Source organism: Monocercomonoides exilis (genome assembly GCF_001643675.1).
Source record: "Monocercomonoides exilis strain PA203 chromosome Unknown scaffold3-2548433, whole genome shotgun sequence".
NCBI classification, from domain to species: domain Eukaryota; phylum Preaxostyla; order Oxymonadida; family Polymastigidae; genus Monocercomonoides; species Monocercomonoides exilis.
Genome location: NW_027150548.1, coordinates 897,864 through 916,650, shown reverse-complemented (window position 1 = coordinate 916,650; position 18,787 = coordinate 897,864). Strand labels below are relative to the sequence as shown.

The 18,787-nt window shown below is 35.5% G+C and overlaps 2 protein-coding genes across 2 annotated transcripts; both read right to left on the bottom strand.

Annotated features, from left to right (window-relative positions):
• Window positions 1-1,641: 1,641 nt before the first annotated feature.
• Window positions 1,642-2,058, bottom strand: MONOS_16954 (uncharacterized protein; the record flags this gene model as incomplete). Its single annotated transcript, XM_067869831.1, has 2 exons — window positions 1,642-1,881; window positions 1,939-2,058. The coding sequence occupies 2 exons, from the start codon at window positions 2,056-2,058 to the stop codon at window positions 1,642-1,644; spliced, it is 360 nt and encodes a 119-aa protein (XP_067735178.1).
• Window positions 2,059-9,526: 7,468 nt separating this feature from the next.
• Window positions 9,527-18,284, bottom strand: MONOS_5251 (uncharacterized protein; the record flags this gene model as incomplete). Its single annotated transcript, XM_067875382.1, has 2 exons — window positions 9,527-18,132; window positions 18,249-18,284. 2 exons carry the CDS (start codon window positions 18,282-18,284, stop codon window positions 10,627-10,629), a joined length of 7,542 nt encoding a protein of 2,513 aa, XP_067735177.1. The 3' UTR covers window positions 9,527-10,626.
• Between the last annotated feature and the right edge of the window lie 503 nt (window positions 18,285-18,787).

Genomic DNA, 18,787 nt, shown 5'->3' with positions numbered 1-18,787 from the left:
AATTTTTTATTTTTCTTTTGATCAATCCCATAACATTTTCTTGTTTTTAACAGGTTTGAAAATTTTGTATATTTTTCGAAAAAAAAACATTCTTCGCACTTTAATGTGCTTTGGATTAAACAAGAATCAATATTGCTTTCAATGACTTAAATCATAGAACGAAGAATCCGCTTCTCTAACAAACAGCATTGTTAATTTTTATCTGGCATCTAGTTATGATTACGGAGAAAGAAAGAAGAAATGCTCAATTTCATTTGAAGCGGAGGAAGATAATATTGCTTTAAAGATGGAGAACTTTTCGTGGAATGGAGCAGTTGAGCTATTTTGAAGGAGATTCAGAGAACAACTATGAACGAAGAAATGGCACAAGAATGTGTGGAAATTTTTGTGAATGTTTTGGAAAGATTGAAAGAAAAGAATGAAGAAGAAGAAGAAGAAGAAGAAGAAGAAGAAGAAGAAGAAGAAGAAGAAGAAGAAGAAGAAGAAGAAGAAGAAGAAGAAGAAGAAGAAGAAGAAGAAGAAAGAAGGAAAGAGCTGAAAAGGAAAATGTTTAACTAGATGGAAGAATGATACGAAGATTGCATCACTGGATTGTGCCTTTTCATTTGTCACGGTTTTTATGGAGAATTACAATTGATAAATGACTATCCATATTATTTTGTGTATTTATAATTTATCTGCATTAACATTCACTTGATCTTTTTTAATGATATTTCGTGCAGAAAACTCATTTGTTCTGGAAACAAAGGAATTCTAATTTGCAAAATTAGATAAAAGTGCTTTTTCAAAGAATACCAATACTTTTCAAGAAAGATGAACATTTGTTTTAAAGTATATAATTTATAATAAGAGATAAGTAAAATCAACAGGAAAAGAATCAAATTTGTTGTATTTTTTTATTAATTTTGAGAAAGAATAAAATAATAAAATAAAATGAAAAATTTTTCACAAAAGCAACTAAAAAACAACAAAAAAATCCAAAACACTTTCAATAATAAGCATCTCTGCTTTCAAATCTGAAATTGTCATTTCGAAATAATGGAGAATTAGGAAAACAGGTTAGTTATTTCACAGCTCTGCTGATTTTTGAGTTACAAAGTGAAATGCATCTGATTTTTTCAGATATTCGCGAAATAATCACAAACATTCAACGATAAACCACAATCATAATAACTTTTAAAAAACCCTTAAGCTTCATGAAAGCTTGTGGTGATATCTTCGTATCCTTCTTCTTCCATTCATTATATATCTTCTTTTTGGATGTCTTTCTTTTAACTTTTTCCTTTTTTTTAACCGTCTTTTCTTTCATTTTAATTGAAACATTTATGAAAAAAATAAATCCATTATACGCAATTTTGTCATTCAATGTTTGCCGCTGCATCTCCTCCAAAACAGTATTAACTGCTCCTCCTTTCCATAAATCTTCAACTTTCACAACTCTATTTTTTGCTGCGTTTTTCAAGGAGTGAATGCAGTGAAAGCAAATTACTCCATTATTCCCTTTTGCTGCTCGATATACCTGAACAATGCTATTGATTAGCTTAACATTTTCTTCATTCTTCACTCGACAAATGTCAAAATAAATCTTTAATGTTTCGACCCATTTCATCAATGAAAATTCTTCTTTCGCTTCTTCTTTGTTCATTTCCTCTTTTTTATTCTTCCAGTCCACACGCTTTGACAGATCTTCGATTTCCCTTCTTGCTTCTCTCGCAAAATGCAATTCATTTGTGCTAACTTCATCAAAGCTTTTGTCGTTGTAAAATCTGTGTAACAAAAAACCCAAGCAAAGTAATAGGTGAGTTGAGTCAGGTTGTAATATTCCTGATTAAATTTCAAAATTTCCGTCATTTCCTTCATATTAACCTCTTCAATCACAACCTAATAAAAACATGAAATAAATCAATAATGAAAAAAATGAAATAGACTTGCACACACGGAATAATTGTCAATGTTCCTGAAAGTCAATAAAGCCATTTCCACATCCTTTTGAACCTCCTCCTTTTCTTCTTTCTTCAATGTTACTTTCAGATCGCATCGCACACAAATGTGAAGCATTTCAGTTTTGAAGATGAAACGATAGGACATATAACATTCACAAAGATCTGAATAAATATTTTCTCTTTTTTCCTCTTTTTTTCTTATCTTCATCGATAATCATCTTTTTTAATCTATCGCTCAACGAAGATCTTCTTAATCCATAAAGATAAATACTTTTCAGCACATTGTAATATCCTATATGCTTCAGCAACAAAATGACATTCTCCAAAGACAGTTTCTTATCTTCAATCAATTTGTCCATTTTGTTGAATGTTTCTTCGTTGATAATGGATACGAGTCCATAAAAATTCATTACATCAACTATTTCATTCATTTCCTCTGTTTTCTGTTTCTTCTAGGCTCCAGTGAATTGTTCCAATTGGAAAGTTTCTCTGAAAAAATTGAAAAATCAAAAAAGAAAAAAGAAGCATTTATTCATTTTATCATTCGTTTCTTATAAATTCTGGCATACCCAGAAATATTATTTTGTTATAAAGAAACTGCGAAATCGCAACATTATTTTATAACAGTTAATAAATTCTTTTTCGAAATATTCGTTGAACATTCGCAAAAAGAAAAAATTAAAAACACAAAATCATAAATATTTAAATAACAATGGATTCGAAACCTCTTTTGCCATCTATTATTTTTGCGTCAGAACAAACAAATCTTTATATTAAAAAATATTCTTTTGTTGGAGTAAATTAATAAGGGTGGCAAACCTATAATTTTATAAGTGAAGATTTTTGATAAATTATTTGCTGCAGCCAGAACATGTTTGAGCTGCTTAGGCCACAGCCACAGATGCACCCATGCGAGTCATAGCACTGCAGAAGGACAGAGATTTCACATGCAGATGGAGGAGCGAGTGGCTGTTTGCGTCGATTGCTTGCGAAAAGTGAATTGGTGGAGAAAACCAGCATGAAATTTGAACTTGGCTATGTATCGCAAAACATATGGTGCGACATTGGCTGTGATATATTGAATGAAAAATGAATAAAGCAAGATGCAGAAAAAGCGAGAAGAATGTTTCTGAAAGATTGAATTGCATTGATTGTTTATTTCGAGGGAAGTGCAGTGCACTTGGCATATCATTTGTGCATGACTTGCTTTGCGTGATTTTTGGTGGAAGGTTGGTTTTGTGGAAGAGGAAAGGGAATTGGTGGATTGAACAATGGAGGAAGCGAGTTGAACGAAGCACTCAGCAGGCCTTTTCAACAAACGCATTGCAATTTACGCGAAACCCGTTGGAAAGTCATCAGCGAAGACATGACACTGATTTGGGCTTTGAAAAGGAGTTAATTTGGAGGATGTGTGTTTTCATTTGAAATCATGACTGGCTTCACAATGGATTTTAAGAAAAAGAAAGCCAGTTGGACCTATAATTACCAATCCCTTGGAGATGGAAAAATATTTCATGTCCAAAAAAGATGGTTTGACTTTTTTTGTTTTGTTCATTTTTCTTTTTAGGTGTTCTTTGAATAAATGCAAATTGGTTACGAACAGGAATACCATTGAATGAAGCCTTTTTATCCTTTTTCAGAAGAGCCAGAAGTTTTGAGATTATTCTTGTTTGCATCGCATTCAACGATGGCATTCGTGACCTCAGCCATATGTCTTGTATGATGCATAGCCTATCAATGCTTTACATGAGCTCGAAAGAGAAATTGCAGTCTGTTTGGTATATTTGTTGAGAATGCTTTGAAGAAGCGACTCATTTGTCGAATCCGATGAGCTAGTTGTGCATTCTCATTCAGAACGCATTCAGTTTTTTCTATCTCGCTACATGAATTGGAAAAGCTGGCATCTTCTATTTTTCTTCACCTTCTTCTTCTTCTTCCATCCATCATTCAAATATCCGCCCTGCTTCATCAGGCAGCTCTCCACATGTTCCTCATCTTCCTCTGCAATCTGTAAGGACACATTCATCTCCTTCTTCTTCTACTTCTTCTGTTTCTATTTCGTCTTCTTGTTTCTCTTCACCACAAACTACATCTCGTAGCATTCGCCTCTATTCTGCCTCTTCTTCGTCTCCTCTTCAGCCTGTTGATGTCTCAAACACAACATCTTCATTCACATCATCCACAAATCAATCAACATCGTCGATATTGTCATCTTCAGTGACACAACGCATTTCATCTCGTCCTTCCTCTTCCTCTTCCTCTTCCTCTTCCTCTTCCTCTTCCTCCTCCTCTTCTTCTTCATCTTCTTCCTCTTCCTCCTCCTCTTCTTCCTCCTCCTCTTCTTCATCTTCTTCCTCTTCCTCCTCCTCTTCTTCTTCATCTCCTTCATCTTCTTCATCTTCTTCCTTATCTTCCTCTTCCTCCTCTTCCTCCTCTTCCTCCTCTTCCTCCTCTTCCTCCTCCTCTTCTTCTTCATCTTCTTCATCTTCTCCCTCTTCTAACTCTTCCTTCTCATTATCCTCTTCATATGTTACTCACTCCTCTTTATTAACCAACATAAAAGAAGATCGTATTCTCAAGGAAAAATATTACATCACCATCCTTTTTTTGAAACATTTTTCTTTTCAATTTTTGTATTTCAAATCATTCATCCAACCTTCTTCAAGTCATTTCTCTTTGTTCATCTTTTCAATGTTAAAAAAATAATAATAAACTTCATATTGTTTAATCAAATGTTTAATGGATGATATGTTTCAAAAACAAATTAGAAAAAGAAACGCAAAAATCCCAAAATCTGTGATGAGTGCTTGTTTTGTATGAAAACGAGGATAAATATGAAGAGATGTCTTTGTCTTGTATACCTGTGCAAGGCAGAAAACGGCGAAGACGACTCCAATAGGCTTCAATTGCGTTTGTACAGCAGTTTGTTTTTTTATCCTTGAAGCATTTTTTATGATTGACTGTCAAATGTTTGAACCCTTCTTTTTTTATTTTGCTGTATCCTCTCCATTCATCACTCCACACAGTCGTCCCAGCATGAATATGCCTTCTTAATACTCCGGTCAAACATATTAATGATCTATCGTCCACATTTTTTAAAAAAGATATGGGATTTTTGATATTTGATTCAATTCCACACACTATCCAAATTTGTTTTTTTGGTTTTCTTTCCGATATTTTCTTCTTCTTAGTAACATTTCGTCGACTTGAACAGTGTAATTATTTCCTCCAATTCTTCTGTTTTTTCCTTTAATCATTTCATGTGCTGCCTTGCGAAATAGATTAAAAAGAATGCAAATAGTGTTGCAGCTGGCTCCAGTCAAAAAAGATGTGCGCATCACATCAACATTAATCCACCATAGCAGCATGATTTTCATATAAGTGGAAATCAATAATTTCGAATTCGAAAAAATTGAATTGTGTCTGATTGAAAGAATTTGACATTTGCACTTGCATTTAACGATATTTTTCGCACAATAAATGATTCTTGGTATCTTTTTGCATTTTGTGCACATGTTTGCTGCTGGTAATAATCTGTGCAATAACAACAATTCAATTGTTTTCCCTTCGTTTGAAAAGGATTTCATCAGCGTAGAAATATCCTTTTTTGAATCACGAAAAATTGGCATATAACTAAAATCAAATGGTTTTTGACAAAATCCTCACAAATAACGAATAAACAAAAATTTCAAACCTGTTAAAAACAAGAAAATGTTATGGGATTGATCAAAAGAAAAATGGAAAATTGTTAAAAACACTTTTTCGACAAAAATAACTTATTTTAAATAAATTAAAATTCCATTTTGTTCGTTATAAATATATAAAAAATATTTTATCCATGGTCCATATACTTGTAACTTGCCGATGAGTTAGGCAGCACCTTGCAAGACGGTGGGGCATGCGGTGGAGTCGAGCATGGTGCAGCTGAGCTCTTCGATCACAGTGCTGAGTGGGAAGCATGAGAGCGAAGGGACAACAATAAATGTAAGGGATAAGAAGATAATAATAACCGGGAGAGGGAAGACAGTGAGTGTGATTGGGACAAGTGCGCTTTCTACCTCTTTGACATCGTTGTTCAGCATATCTTCTGGTCAACTGGATGTGGGGCATGTGGGGATTGATCACAACGCGACAAGGAGCTCATCACCAAGCGTGTTTATGGTGTCACTGGTGAGCGGGACTCTTTCGCTGGAGGATATTTTGATCAATTCTTCGACATCAGGATGGAGTGGAATGACGAAGTGTGTGTTTGAAGTGGTGCTGAGTCAGTTAAAGATGATTGATGTGGAGATAAAAAAGGTCAATTTATTTGCATCTCCTCAAAGATTGAGTTGCCAACTTAAAGGGAACCGTAGTCAAAACCTGATCCTGGAAAAAGCTGTTGCTAAAACGAAAAGTGCTTTTTTTCTTTTAATTAATATTCTTTGCTCATTTATTGAACTTTTTATTTCCATTTTTCTAAAAAAGAATACTTTTAAAATGACAAAATGTTAGAATTAATGTTTTCATTCAAAATGAACTTTCACAAATTCGTAACTAGATCCGAAACAAAAACATCACAAAACAATGTTCTATGAATTTTCGAAGACAGTTCCATCGCCTCTGTTCATAGCATAATTCTTACGATCCATTTCCTTCACCTTCCTTCTCTCTTTCCAACAAGCTTCGTCATCCTCAATGTTCCCCATCTCCCTCTTCTTTTCTCACCTTTCCAAAAATTCAACTGCTCCTCAATCTCAACTAACATACACATCTGCTCCTTTCCAACTTTTCCTTCCTCCTTTCAAAAATGGAATTTCATACCAGTTCCAACGAATCCGTTTCAAAAAGAGTTTATAAATCAACAATGATTATATACCAATAATAATCTCATAATTAACATTAATAATCATTAATCAAACATGTAAATTCCTTTCAATTAAGTTTTTATATTCAATTCATCAAAAGCGAAAACTTATATAACGCTAAAACTTGTGAATAACGAAATAATCGAAACTATAAAAATTAGCAACATACAAAATAATATAGACAATAATTCTTCGTTACAAACATTAAACGTTATATTTCTTCTTGTTCCATTGAATCGACAAATTTATTTGATCTTTGCAAACCAAGAAATTGATATTTTAATAAAATGTGATCAAAAATATAAAATTATAGGTGCCGAAAATTATAATTTTTAAGAGATAAATTTTGATCGAATTTCGAAATTTCCCTCCTTGAATCGCTTAGTTATATTGTGTAGATAAACGATAAAATATTCAAATTTTGAAAAAATCCAAAATGAAAGTGGTACAATTTATACCTATGCCCAAAAATTACAAAAATTTTTTTCACGAGCAAGAAAAAATGACAACACAAAATTATTTCCGATTCAAAAGGGAAAAAATGATTTTCACAAAATTTCGTGAGAGTGCGAATAAATTTTTGATAGGTTTTCAACAACTATTAATTCGAATTCAAAAATTATTATTTCGTTTGAAAAATTTATTAATTCGTTTGCAAAATTTCCATTTTGAACGCAAAAGTTCTCATTTTGTTTGCAAAATTATTATTTTGAATGCAAATTTTATTTTTTTGAATGCAAAAATTCTCAATTTGAATAATTTTTGGTGTATAATTCAATTTTAAAAAAATTGTATTTTTTTTTCGAAACTGTCAAAGTTGTTCAAGATGCTTTTTTCCAGAAAAGAAAGAAATTGCAACTTCCTAATTTTTTGTATGCAAATTATTTTTCACTTGTTTATTCTTTTTTGCATATTCCTTAACCATTTTGTTGAAAAATGCTTTTATAAAGAATAAAATATGTGGTTTTATTCATTCAAAACTTCAAAGTTGAAAAAGATGGAATACACTTTTTTTTTCACTTTTTGAGAAATACTGAAAAGAAAAAAATCAATTGAAGAAGAGACAATTTTTTTCCACATAATTTATTTGTCAATAAATAAATTTTGATTGGTTGATAATTTTTCGAAAAGTTCCTTTTGATTAATTGTCAGGAAAATATGAAAACTTAATATTTCCATCAAATTCTCATACCAACTCACAAGAATTCACCAGTATCGATATAAATGCTTGACAATGTTAAAATTTCCATTTTGGTTAATTCTGATGAGTTTGAATGAGAATTTGATGGAAATATTAAGTTTTCATATTTTACCGAAAATTAATCAAAAGGAACTTTTCGAAAAATTTTTGACATTTAGAAATCACAAACAAAATTCATATTTTCAAACAACAAAAGTATCAACAAATTGAAATTCCACAAAACAAGGAACTTTTGCTTCAATGGAATAAAGACAATTTTTTTTTGCCAATAATTTTCAGAATAAAATAATTAATAGCAAATCCTTTTTGAAAACAAACTTTCGTTTGAGTTTTGATCAAAATTTTTTTTTCAAAGGGATTTTTTTTTAAAAAAAAATTGGTTGAAATAGGGAACACTAATTGTTCATGATGTTGTTATTGAAGAAAGATATTAATTAAAAAAATCCCATTGAGATCAAAATTTTGATCAAAACTCAAACAAAGGAATAATGACAAAAAGGATCAGCCATTTGTTGTTAAAATGATCTTCCCATATGGAACGAAATTTTCGCTTAATGAATTTTGTTCCACTCAATTCTGTCTATCATTTTTTACAAATTTTTTTATTTTCTTTATTATTGTGCATGGGAATGTTTGACTTATTTTGATGAGATAGAGAAAAAGTTTGGAACAAAACACAATTTTTTTCACAAATGTGGTAAAAATTTTGCAACTTAGAAAAAAATTGAGATTTGTTCCAAACTTTTTCTTCAATCTTTTCATTATAAATCAACCGAAATTATGTTATTAATGGCTAATGATAACTAAACGTATTCAATGAGAATATGTTTTTAATCTATATTTTTATTTATGTTGTATATTAAATGATAAATAAAAAACAAATAGGTTCGAAAATTTAAGAATATTTCTAATATTTTTCAACTTATTTTTAATTAAAAACACCTAAAATATTTTTTATTTTGATAAATAAAAATTTAAAAAATTCATTATTCCGAAGTCTTAAAAGTTAAATCTTGTTTTTTATTTTAATTTTATAAACATATCTTTCGTTTTATCAAATGCGTTATTAAATACACAACCTAAATGCGAAATATCTGTTTATTCAATTTTTCAAAAATTGATCGCTCCCACAATATTTATCTTTATTCTAGGTTTTTTTTTCAAAAAAATGTAAGATTAAAAACCAAAAATTCGATGCTAAACGTGTTTTATATATGGGAGATAATTTTTGAAATCTAATTTTTTCGTTCAAAAGTTTCGGTTCATGCATTTCCTTTGAACATAAATTCATTATCACTGAAGAGTGAAAAGGCTCAATAAAGACATTTGAATATTGATTTTAGCTGATTCACTTAATATTAAAACAGTTGTTATAATTTTTCAATTTAAATTCAAAAGCTCTTTTCAATTACAAACAATCTTTGAACAATCAACACCCCGAATAAAGATATGATTTCAAAAATAATCACCCATATTCTATTAAATCACGTTTTATTAATGTTTAAAAATTTTGTGAACATTTCAACGACTACGTAAAGTTATCATATGCCTTATTAATTTTAGAAAAATTCAAAAATTGAGAAAAATATATGTTAGAGAAGAATGGAACAAAATTCATAAGGCAAAAAATATTGTCCCAAATGAAAAAATTTCGCCCCATTTTCATATTTTCAACTTTCAATAAAAAAAACTTTAACTGTTTTTCTTAAAAGATAAAATAATAAATAAAGGAAGTGTATGAGTCAATAAATTAAAAAACATTTCAAAAAAAGAAAAGTTAGTTCAATACATAAAATATCGTTAGTGACTGATAAAAATTTTATTTAATAAGAAAATCTTGGAAAATATAAATAAATAAATTCCACTTTTTCTTTTTGATGTTATTACAATTCAAGAAAAAAAGGAAAGAAATTAAAAAATACATGGAAAATATGAACAAGAGATTGAAAATAAAGATGAAACAATAACTTTTAAAGAGTTTTCCAATAATAATACAAGCTATGAAATTGTTAAGAAAAATATGTAAACAAAAATAGAAATATTTCAAAAAAGATAGATTTGAAATAATATCAAATCAATTTTCAACAAAAAAGTGTCATTCAATAGGTTTATAATATTGTAGAAAATCAAATATTCCTAAGAAAACATTTCATATAATAATAATAAACATAACGTATGATGAAACAATTATTCTTCTTTAAAAAATTGGAATCGTTTCATTTCCACATCACAAAAAAACAAAGCAACAAAAAATATATCAAACTTTTCTCAATTCTAGATAACCAAATTGAAAAATAATTTGAGTTGATTTCATTTTTGACAATTAATTCTTTAAAAAATATCTTTCAAAAATGCATTGGATAAACCACAACAAGCGTAATAAATGAATACTGACGTATTCTCGTACGATTTGAATTATTTATAGAATCGTTCATGTTTCATTCCTACTGTTGAATATCCAAATGCATTCATTTTCTTGCAAGTCGATTAACTCTTCAATCTTATCATATCACTCAGAACAGTCTTCAGATAAGATCGCTTTATAAAACTGTTCAATTTTTGAATTGAACAGAAAAATGTTCAGCGCAATCTCGTGTAGTTGCTTAATACATACATAAATTAGAAGATTTTTTGACTAAGTTGTCGAAGAAGAAGAAGAAGAAGAAGAAGATGCTGATGCTGTTGAAGAAGAAGAAGACGAAGATTGCGAAGTTGATGATGATGATTCAGAAGAAGAAGAAGAAGAAGAAGATGATGATGATGAAACAGAAGACAGAATTGAAGAAGTTGAGGAGGACAAATTCGAAGAAGCAACCGAACAAGACCGTATTCTTCCACGTGGCAGCGACCGAACGGTTTTAACTCCGTTTTTGTTTGTTCCGTGGTTGTCAGCCATTTGACAATGAACATCCAGCGACGAGGCAGCAAACGAAGACGATGAACAGTCGATTGAGTCAGACTCCTCGGCCGCAGACAAACTGGGAACAGAAGCCGAAGGAGAAGGCGCGAGTGAATTGAAGTTCGAAGGGAAAGATGTGAATGTCGACGGAACACGGAAGGAGAAATTGCACGACGAAAGATGGATGTTTGAGGCTGCAGAGGGAGACGGCTGGCTGACGTGCTCTGGATCGTGCTCGGGCGAATGCGCTGCTTGTGAAATGGACGTTGTTGCATACAAAGGGAATGAAACAGAATGCTCTTTGTGTTCATTGCGGCTTTGTGGTTTTTGAGTTTTCTGTGTCTTTTGAATTGTTTGTGTTCTTTGTGCTTTTCGTGGTGTTGTGCAAATGGATGTGTGATGGTAATGAGAATGGGAGTGGGTGCGTGATCTGGGTAGATGCCGATTGCGTTTGGGGCTTGTTAGAGAAGATGAATCCAAAGAAGAAGAAGAAGAAGATGATGATGATCGTACGGAGGTAGAAGATGATGTCGAAGATGGTGAAACAGCTGAAGGAGAAGGAGAAGGTGATTGTGAAAGAGATGGAGAAGAAGAGGCAGATGAAGAAGTGCAAGTTGTTGCAGTTGTCAGAGGTGTGATTTGAGTGCTTTCGCAAGCTGGGTCAAACAGCAAAGGTGTAACAGGGAAAATTACTGGCTTGTTTGAAGGTGGAGGAAGAGGAAGAGAACGAGCAGGAGAAGGAGAAGAAGAATAAAGAGGAAGAGGAAGAGGAGAAGGTTTATAATCAGGCGGCCGTGAATTAGATGAAGCAAGCGAAGAAAGAGGTTGCTCCGGCGAAGTGGAAGAAGCATAAGCATAAGTAGCAGCAGAAGAAGATGTTGAAAGAGGAGTCATAGAAGAAGCCCCGAGAGACACAGGGATGGTGGACAAGCGTTCATCAGGGCAGAAGCTGTGGGAGTGGAATGTGCGTGCGTCTTCGAACTGGACTGAGCAGCTGTTCTCAAACTCGTCGCTTTGAAGTGCGCTGCTGGTGAAGATGGGTAGCAGCTGGAACATCGGCTTGCCTTGGACACTCGGATTGGAGAAGTTCAGAGAGGAGAAGAGAGGAGGCGGGGGAGGAGGGAGAGGAAGAGTTGAGTGGGAGTGGGAGTGAGAGTGGGAGTGGGAGCGAGATTGCGATTGCGAATGAGATTGTGAATGTGAATGTGAATGTGAGTGAGTGTTTGTGTGTGAATGTGAAGAGGAAGAAGGGGTGTCCAGAGAGACATTGGCGCTGAAGTACTGAAGAGGATACAGCCGCTGCGAGAAAGGTGAAGAAGAGTTGGTGCCTGCAGAAAGCGGCTCGTTCACTTCGGTTTTGCCGGCAGGCGAAAGTGTGGTGTTACTGAGCTGTTTAAGAGAGGAAGAAGGGGAGAAGATGTAGGCATAAACAGAAGCTGCAGCAGAAGCAGAATTATAATTCGAATTAGAAGAAGAAGAAGAAGAAGAATAGGAAGAGGAAGAAGAAGATCTCAAAGAAGTCAGTTTCGCATTTGCTGACTGAGAGCGTGTGAGCAAGCTGACTGGCTTTGCTGATAGAATTGGTGCAGAATAAGAGCGGCTGAGCATTTTGCCCGCTGAATAAGAAAGAGTTAAAGACAAAGCAGGAGAAGAAGCAGAAGGAGAGGGAGAAGAAGAAGAAGAAGAAGAAATTGCTTCTCTGCTTATTATCACTTCGACTGTTCGGCTCTGTTTCTTCCGCCTTCGCAGTATAACAATGGACAAAATCAAAATGGCTGCTAAAATCAGAACAAAAATGATTGAACTGCAGATGACGAATATCAACGTTTGCTTAGCAAGTTTGCGTGTTTGTGCGAGTTGAAGGGCAACTGGAACTGATTTGTCTGGAAAAGAGCGATCGCCAAAGAGAAGAGAAACATGGGCGGTTGCAACTGATTTACGGAATGTTCTTCGAAATGGCAAAGGAGAGGAAGAAGAGGAGGAAAATGAGGAAGAAGAAGAAAACGAACGAAAAGAAGAAGAAGAAGATAAGTCAGCCAAATCAAGTGATTCCTCCTCCTTATCATCTTCCTTTGTTGCCTTGACTGATGCGTGCTCTTTCAGCGATGTCAGAATCGACGAAGAGGAAGGCACAAACCCTTCTGCACTGGTTTCAGACACAAATTTCGTGAATTCGTATCTTTCTGTCATTACATCATAATCATCATCACCATCACGATCATCGTGATGAGCATAGCTGACTTCAAAAGAGAGATTACATGGAACAAGCAAAGATCCCGCAAAAAGCAAGATCAGCCCGTCTTCCGCTTCAGTTGCAGTCACATTTGACAGAAAAGGTACAAAATACGACGAAGCAAGCTCTGCTTCCACTCCACTGAAAGTGCAGCCTTCGTCGAGTATCCAAAGAGAAGAGCTGCTTGTCACTTTTTCTTTTTCTTTTTCTTCTTCTTCCTCAACATTGATGCTTTCCACATTCAGAGCACTGCCGCCAGAGCATTTGATGTTTCTGCGGAGAGAAGGATAATTTTGTGTGAAACTGTAATTTCTGCCTCCGGAAAGAACAAATTGCTCGTCTTTTGAAGGCGCATTGCCGATGAAGGAGTCATTTTCGATGCGAAGAGAAGAATTGCGCACTTCCAATGCGCCGGCAGCAGAATGACTGAAGAAAGAGTTCGTGATGGACGCAGAGGACTTGTGAAGGAGGAGAAGAGAGGCGTTCCAGCTGCAGGAAAACGAGTCGGATGTTGAAGAGGAGGTGAAAGAGAAACAATTTAATGAAGAAGGAAAAGATGAAGAAATGGACGAAGAGGAAGAAAACTGTGAAGAACTCATCGAAAGTTGTGAAGATGTTCCAATGAAAGAGCAGTTGTCAATCTGAACGTCGTTTGTATCTTCAATCACAATCGAATGCATCGAAAGAATCGAAGAAGAAGAAGATAGAGAAGTCAACATAAAAGAAGGGGAAGAAGAAGAAGAATAAACCTTTTCATAAGAATTCAATAATTGTGTATTTTCAGTTAATCCTTCGTACAAACAGCTGAGATTGAGAGTGCAGCCAGCAAATGAAAGAGAAGCAGAAGACGATGCAATCAGAACATGGACACATTTTATGTTCGAAAAGACCACTCGCTCAAAGGAAGCACTTCCGGATGTGATTTTGAGCAGAAATCCTGTGTAGAAGACTGATCGGGCATAGTTTTGAGATTGAAGGGAGGAAGAGAAAGATGACGAAGTCACAGAAAAAGAAGATAAAGAAGATGGAGAAGAGGAAGATGGAAAAGAATCAGCACGTTTAGAAGAAATGTGCATAAGCGGAGCAGAAACTGTTCGTTGCTGATTATTCGCTTCTGCTTCAGTGATTGACACATCTGACATTTGAAACAGTCCATCTGAATTGTAACAGATCAAGTTCTCAAACGAAGACACAGAAGAAAAGTTGATTTTGATGTCAATGTTAGAAATCAAGCATTGCCCTGAGGCTGAAATAATCATCTCCCTTTGTGCTTGTGGCTCGATCGTGACTGGCTGAATGAGGATTTTTGAAGAAGAAACCGAATTTGATTGCTCAATTTCTTTATTTTGATTGCTTTTTCGAACATTTTTATTCTTTGCATAAGCACTTGCTGAAGAAGATGAAGATGACGATGACGATGAAGATGGAGGAATAGTCGGATTTGACGTAATTGTTATCCCTTTCATTTCAAATGGATGCTCAACAGAACAATAATCAGATATATACAACGTCATCATACAGGACGAAAATTCGGCAACAGTATTTTCCATTTCTTTTCTTCTTGCTCCATCACATTCACCTCTCACACATTTATTCCAGTCCTCCTTCTTTTCCCTTCCAATCTTCTTATTCCCTTTTTCTTTCCCTTTCTCTTTGCTGCTTCCTCCATTTCCCCTGCTCTCTTCGGTTCTCTCTATCTCCTTACAATACTCCTCTTCACACGTCAGATGCGTCAGCGCTTCATTCAGCGTTCTGCACGGACTCTCCAAAAGACCACAAATCCCTCCATCAACACCTCCATTGCTGTCCACGTAAACCACTGGCCATTCAAAAAACAGAATCAGCTGCACCAAATCAACTGCCTCTCTCTCGTCTTCTCCGCTTCCATCAGGCGCACCATCACCACCAAACACTCCATTCCTCTCAAAAGCCGCCATTGAAGATTGGAAGTCAAAAACTGATGGGTTCATAATCAGTTCAAATTGATTGGAATTGAGCTGCTGTGAAACGGATTCGCAGAATATGAAGATGTCATTACCGATAGTAGCCATGTTGCCTGAGAAGATGACACTTCGAAATTGGATGTTTGGTATAAAATACGCAACAGAATTCAAAGAAGAAGAAGAAGAAGAAGACGATTTTTTGTTTTTTTCTTCTCCATTTGAGCGTTCCTTTCCTTGAATCAATTCATGTTCATAATCCTTCTCATTGTAAAATTTTGCTTTTTTATCTGAATTCGAATTTCGCTCAATCACACTTCCTCCTCCATCTTCTTCGATACACCCCAGAAACATCACACCACCGTATCCCCACATGTCCTGATACGGCCCACCAACCATCGAGCATTGGCATTCAGAGAAAGAACAGTTGTTTACACTGAGAATATCACCGGCATCCAGCCACAAAGCACAGACCCCGCCGAGAAAGGCATAGTGGCTGCGGAGTTGAGCGAATGTGGAGTTGGAGGCGAAGAAAGAGAGATGGGAAGGAAGGAATGAGTAGCAGAAAGAGGGGGGATAGTCTACGGAACAGGAGAGAATGGGACGGGAGGAAGAAGTGAAGGAAAAAGAGGTTGAAGGTAGAGAATGATTGGAAGAAGATGAAGAAGAAGAAGAAGAAGGAGATGATGATGCAGTTGAAGAAGCGTTGACAACAGAAGAAGAAGAGTTTGAAAGATGAGCTGTATTCAAAACGAAGCTTTCATCATCGATATGCCCTTTTCTTTCAGTTGACAAGACTGAATTGCTAACAGTAGAAGGAGGGCAGTCATTTGCGATTGGATAGTATGTATGTGCTCTAATTGTAATCAAAGTGGAATCTTCGTGTTCATCTGAGCAGCTAATCTGCTCAAATTTGCATCCTTCAATCTCAACAGAATACACAACAGAGGTAGAAACAGATTGAACATTGGAATTTTTCTGATTTTTCACTCCTTTCGTGATACATTCATTTGAACTTGGAACACCCTGATACCCCTGATAGCAGCATATAAACGCCGTATTTTGTAGAGAAACATTCACCAAACAATTGTCCATCACAATCGACCCACACGAAACTACAGCAAAAGCAGACAAGGCGACTTCTTCTGTTGCTATTTCCAGGCCATCGCAGATGAGAATGGGATGCGAGTGAGCTTCGATCATTTCGAGTGGAGATTTGTATTTTGTGCTGGAGGTGAGGCCGGCAAAGGACAGAGGAGTGACCAGGGAAGAATTGTAGTAGCAGTCCAGCGGAAATGCAAGAGAGACAGACTCGAAGGAGGCGAGGTGAGGGTGGAACTCAGAGGAAGAGGAAGAGGAAGAAGAAGGAGAAGAAGTAGAAGAAGAAAATGAGGATGAGGATGAGGATGAACTAGAAGCTGATTTATTAAAAGATGACTTATGATATTCAATTCTTCCTTCTTTATTAGCCGTTTTATCTCTTTTAGACAACTGAACAGGATAAGAACACGACATTCCTTCCGCCAGTGCAACAAACGGAGGTGCGAGCGGATGCTGCGAAGACAGAAACACCCGAAGAGAGACGAGAAGCAAAGCGCCTGAGTCAACAATGAAGGATTCTTCGCTTTGTGCCTTGTGTGTTGAGAGAGAAGTGAGCTGCGGATTGGCACCATCAACACACACAACAAGTGAGTGGATGAAGATGGTGGGGGAGGCTGGGATGGAGATAGGGGAGGGGTAAGAAGAAGAAGAAGAAGAAGAAGAAGAAGAAGAAGAAGGTTTATTCAAAAATGAGAGTGAGGAAGGAGCGCTGCAGATATTAGTAGCTGAATCAGGGTTCGCTCGAAGCTCTTCGTTTGGCACAAGAAGCGTGATGATCTCAGGAAAAGGCCCAGAGTTGGTTTTTCTTCTCTTAGAGGTATCAAAATCGTGGATTTTGTTTGGTCGATTATGTGAAGAAGTAGATGTTGATGGCGATGATAACTTTGAATGATTTTCATCTGCTTCTTCAACTTCTTCTACAACTCTTTCGCTTTTGTCTTTATCTGCAACAAAAACAACTTCTTCGCACTTCCTTTTAGTCTCATTCTTGTTCTGATGCAATCTTATTCTTCCTTTTTCGTTAGGCACAAACAATCTGCACCATTCTTCCCTTTCACATGCGCCTTCAATTAGCACATCGTCTCCACAACCAGATATCGCTTTGTTCTTCTCAAATGAGCAGAAGAAAAACATCGGCATTTGTCTTCTTATCTGCTTTACTATGCTGCAATAGACCCCTCCTCCGCCTTCACCTTGCTTTGTTCCATTAGCCGTATTGCCATAAAAGATGGTGTTTCTAAGAGAAAAACAAGAATCGAAGGAATCCGAAGTCGAAGGGTGACAATTCACAAGCAAAGCACCGGCTGAGTTTGAAGCTGTGTTGTTGCTGAAACTGCAGGAGCTGATGATTTGGGTGGAATATGAGTGAAAAGGAGAAGAAGATAGAGAAGGGGAAAGGGAAGAAGAAGAAGGAGGAGGACAAAAACTTAAATAAACAGCGCCTGCATCAGATGAAGAAAGAGATGAAGAAAGTGAACAATGAGAACCAGAATGATAGAAAGAGGATGAACTTGAAGAAGATGACGACGATGGCGAAAATGAAGATAGCGAAGAAGGAGCAGAAGAGGAAGAAGAAGAAGAAGCTACATTTTCAGTGAATTTACAGTATTCGACAGCGGCTCCTTGACTTTTTGAACAGAAAATCTGAAGCGCCCCACCGCATCCTGAGTAAGTCGAGCAGTTTGTGAAGTTGCTTCTTTGGATGCTCACTTTGCATGAATGAGAAGAAAGAACAGCGCCGCCTGTGCACCCGCTACAGTGGACAAACACACACCGTGCAACTTGCAACGACTGATGCTCATTCAAACAGGAGACGGTGGCATAGTCATGTGAGCTTGCTTTCAGCCACTCGCAGTCAGAAAACACATTTTGGCAGAGCATTCCGGATGCATCCCACTGAAACTGTAGAGGTTGTGTAGATTTTTCGGTTGTCGGTTTTTCCCATGCGCTTCTGATAAAAGATGTGTTCTTAATCGAAAGAAAAGAATAGAATAAGTTAGCTCGTTGCATAATTCCTCCATCAACGTCACTTCTGACTGAATTGAATTTGCATGATTCGCATATAATTTCATGTGATATCATACATATCGGTTCGCTTGGTGAATGAGTGAAAGTGACATTGTCTATTGAACAGTGATGAATGAATATTGATGAAAATTTCTGTGAAACAGATAAAAAATTATTGTTAAATGAAAACGATTCAAAATTAGAAAAGGAAATTTCTAATGATCCTTTAGACAAATTATTCGGAGAATATGAAAATGGAATCTTGGAAAAAACAGGACTGTAATTCTTTTTGCTTAAGTTCAATGACAAGTTCGCCAACAAGACGTTTCCATCAAAATTTTGAGGAAATGTTAATTGCGCAAGCATTGAAACATGACAGTGCGTAATGATAGCGAATGAACAGCTTCCAAATGAAATTTTCGGATATGTTTCCGTTGAAAACAAACAGGTATTATTTAAATGAATAGAAGAATTTTTAATCTCGACGTTATTCATAAATATACACGATTCATTATGGAGATGAAATGAATTGAATTTACTCGAATTGATAAAGCATTTTGGTAGTGAAATGGTGAATGAATCATGATAAATTAATGGTGATTGATGTCTGTGAATT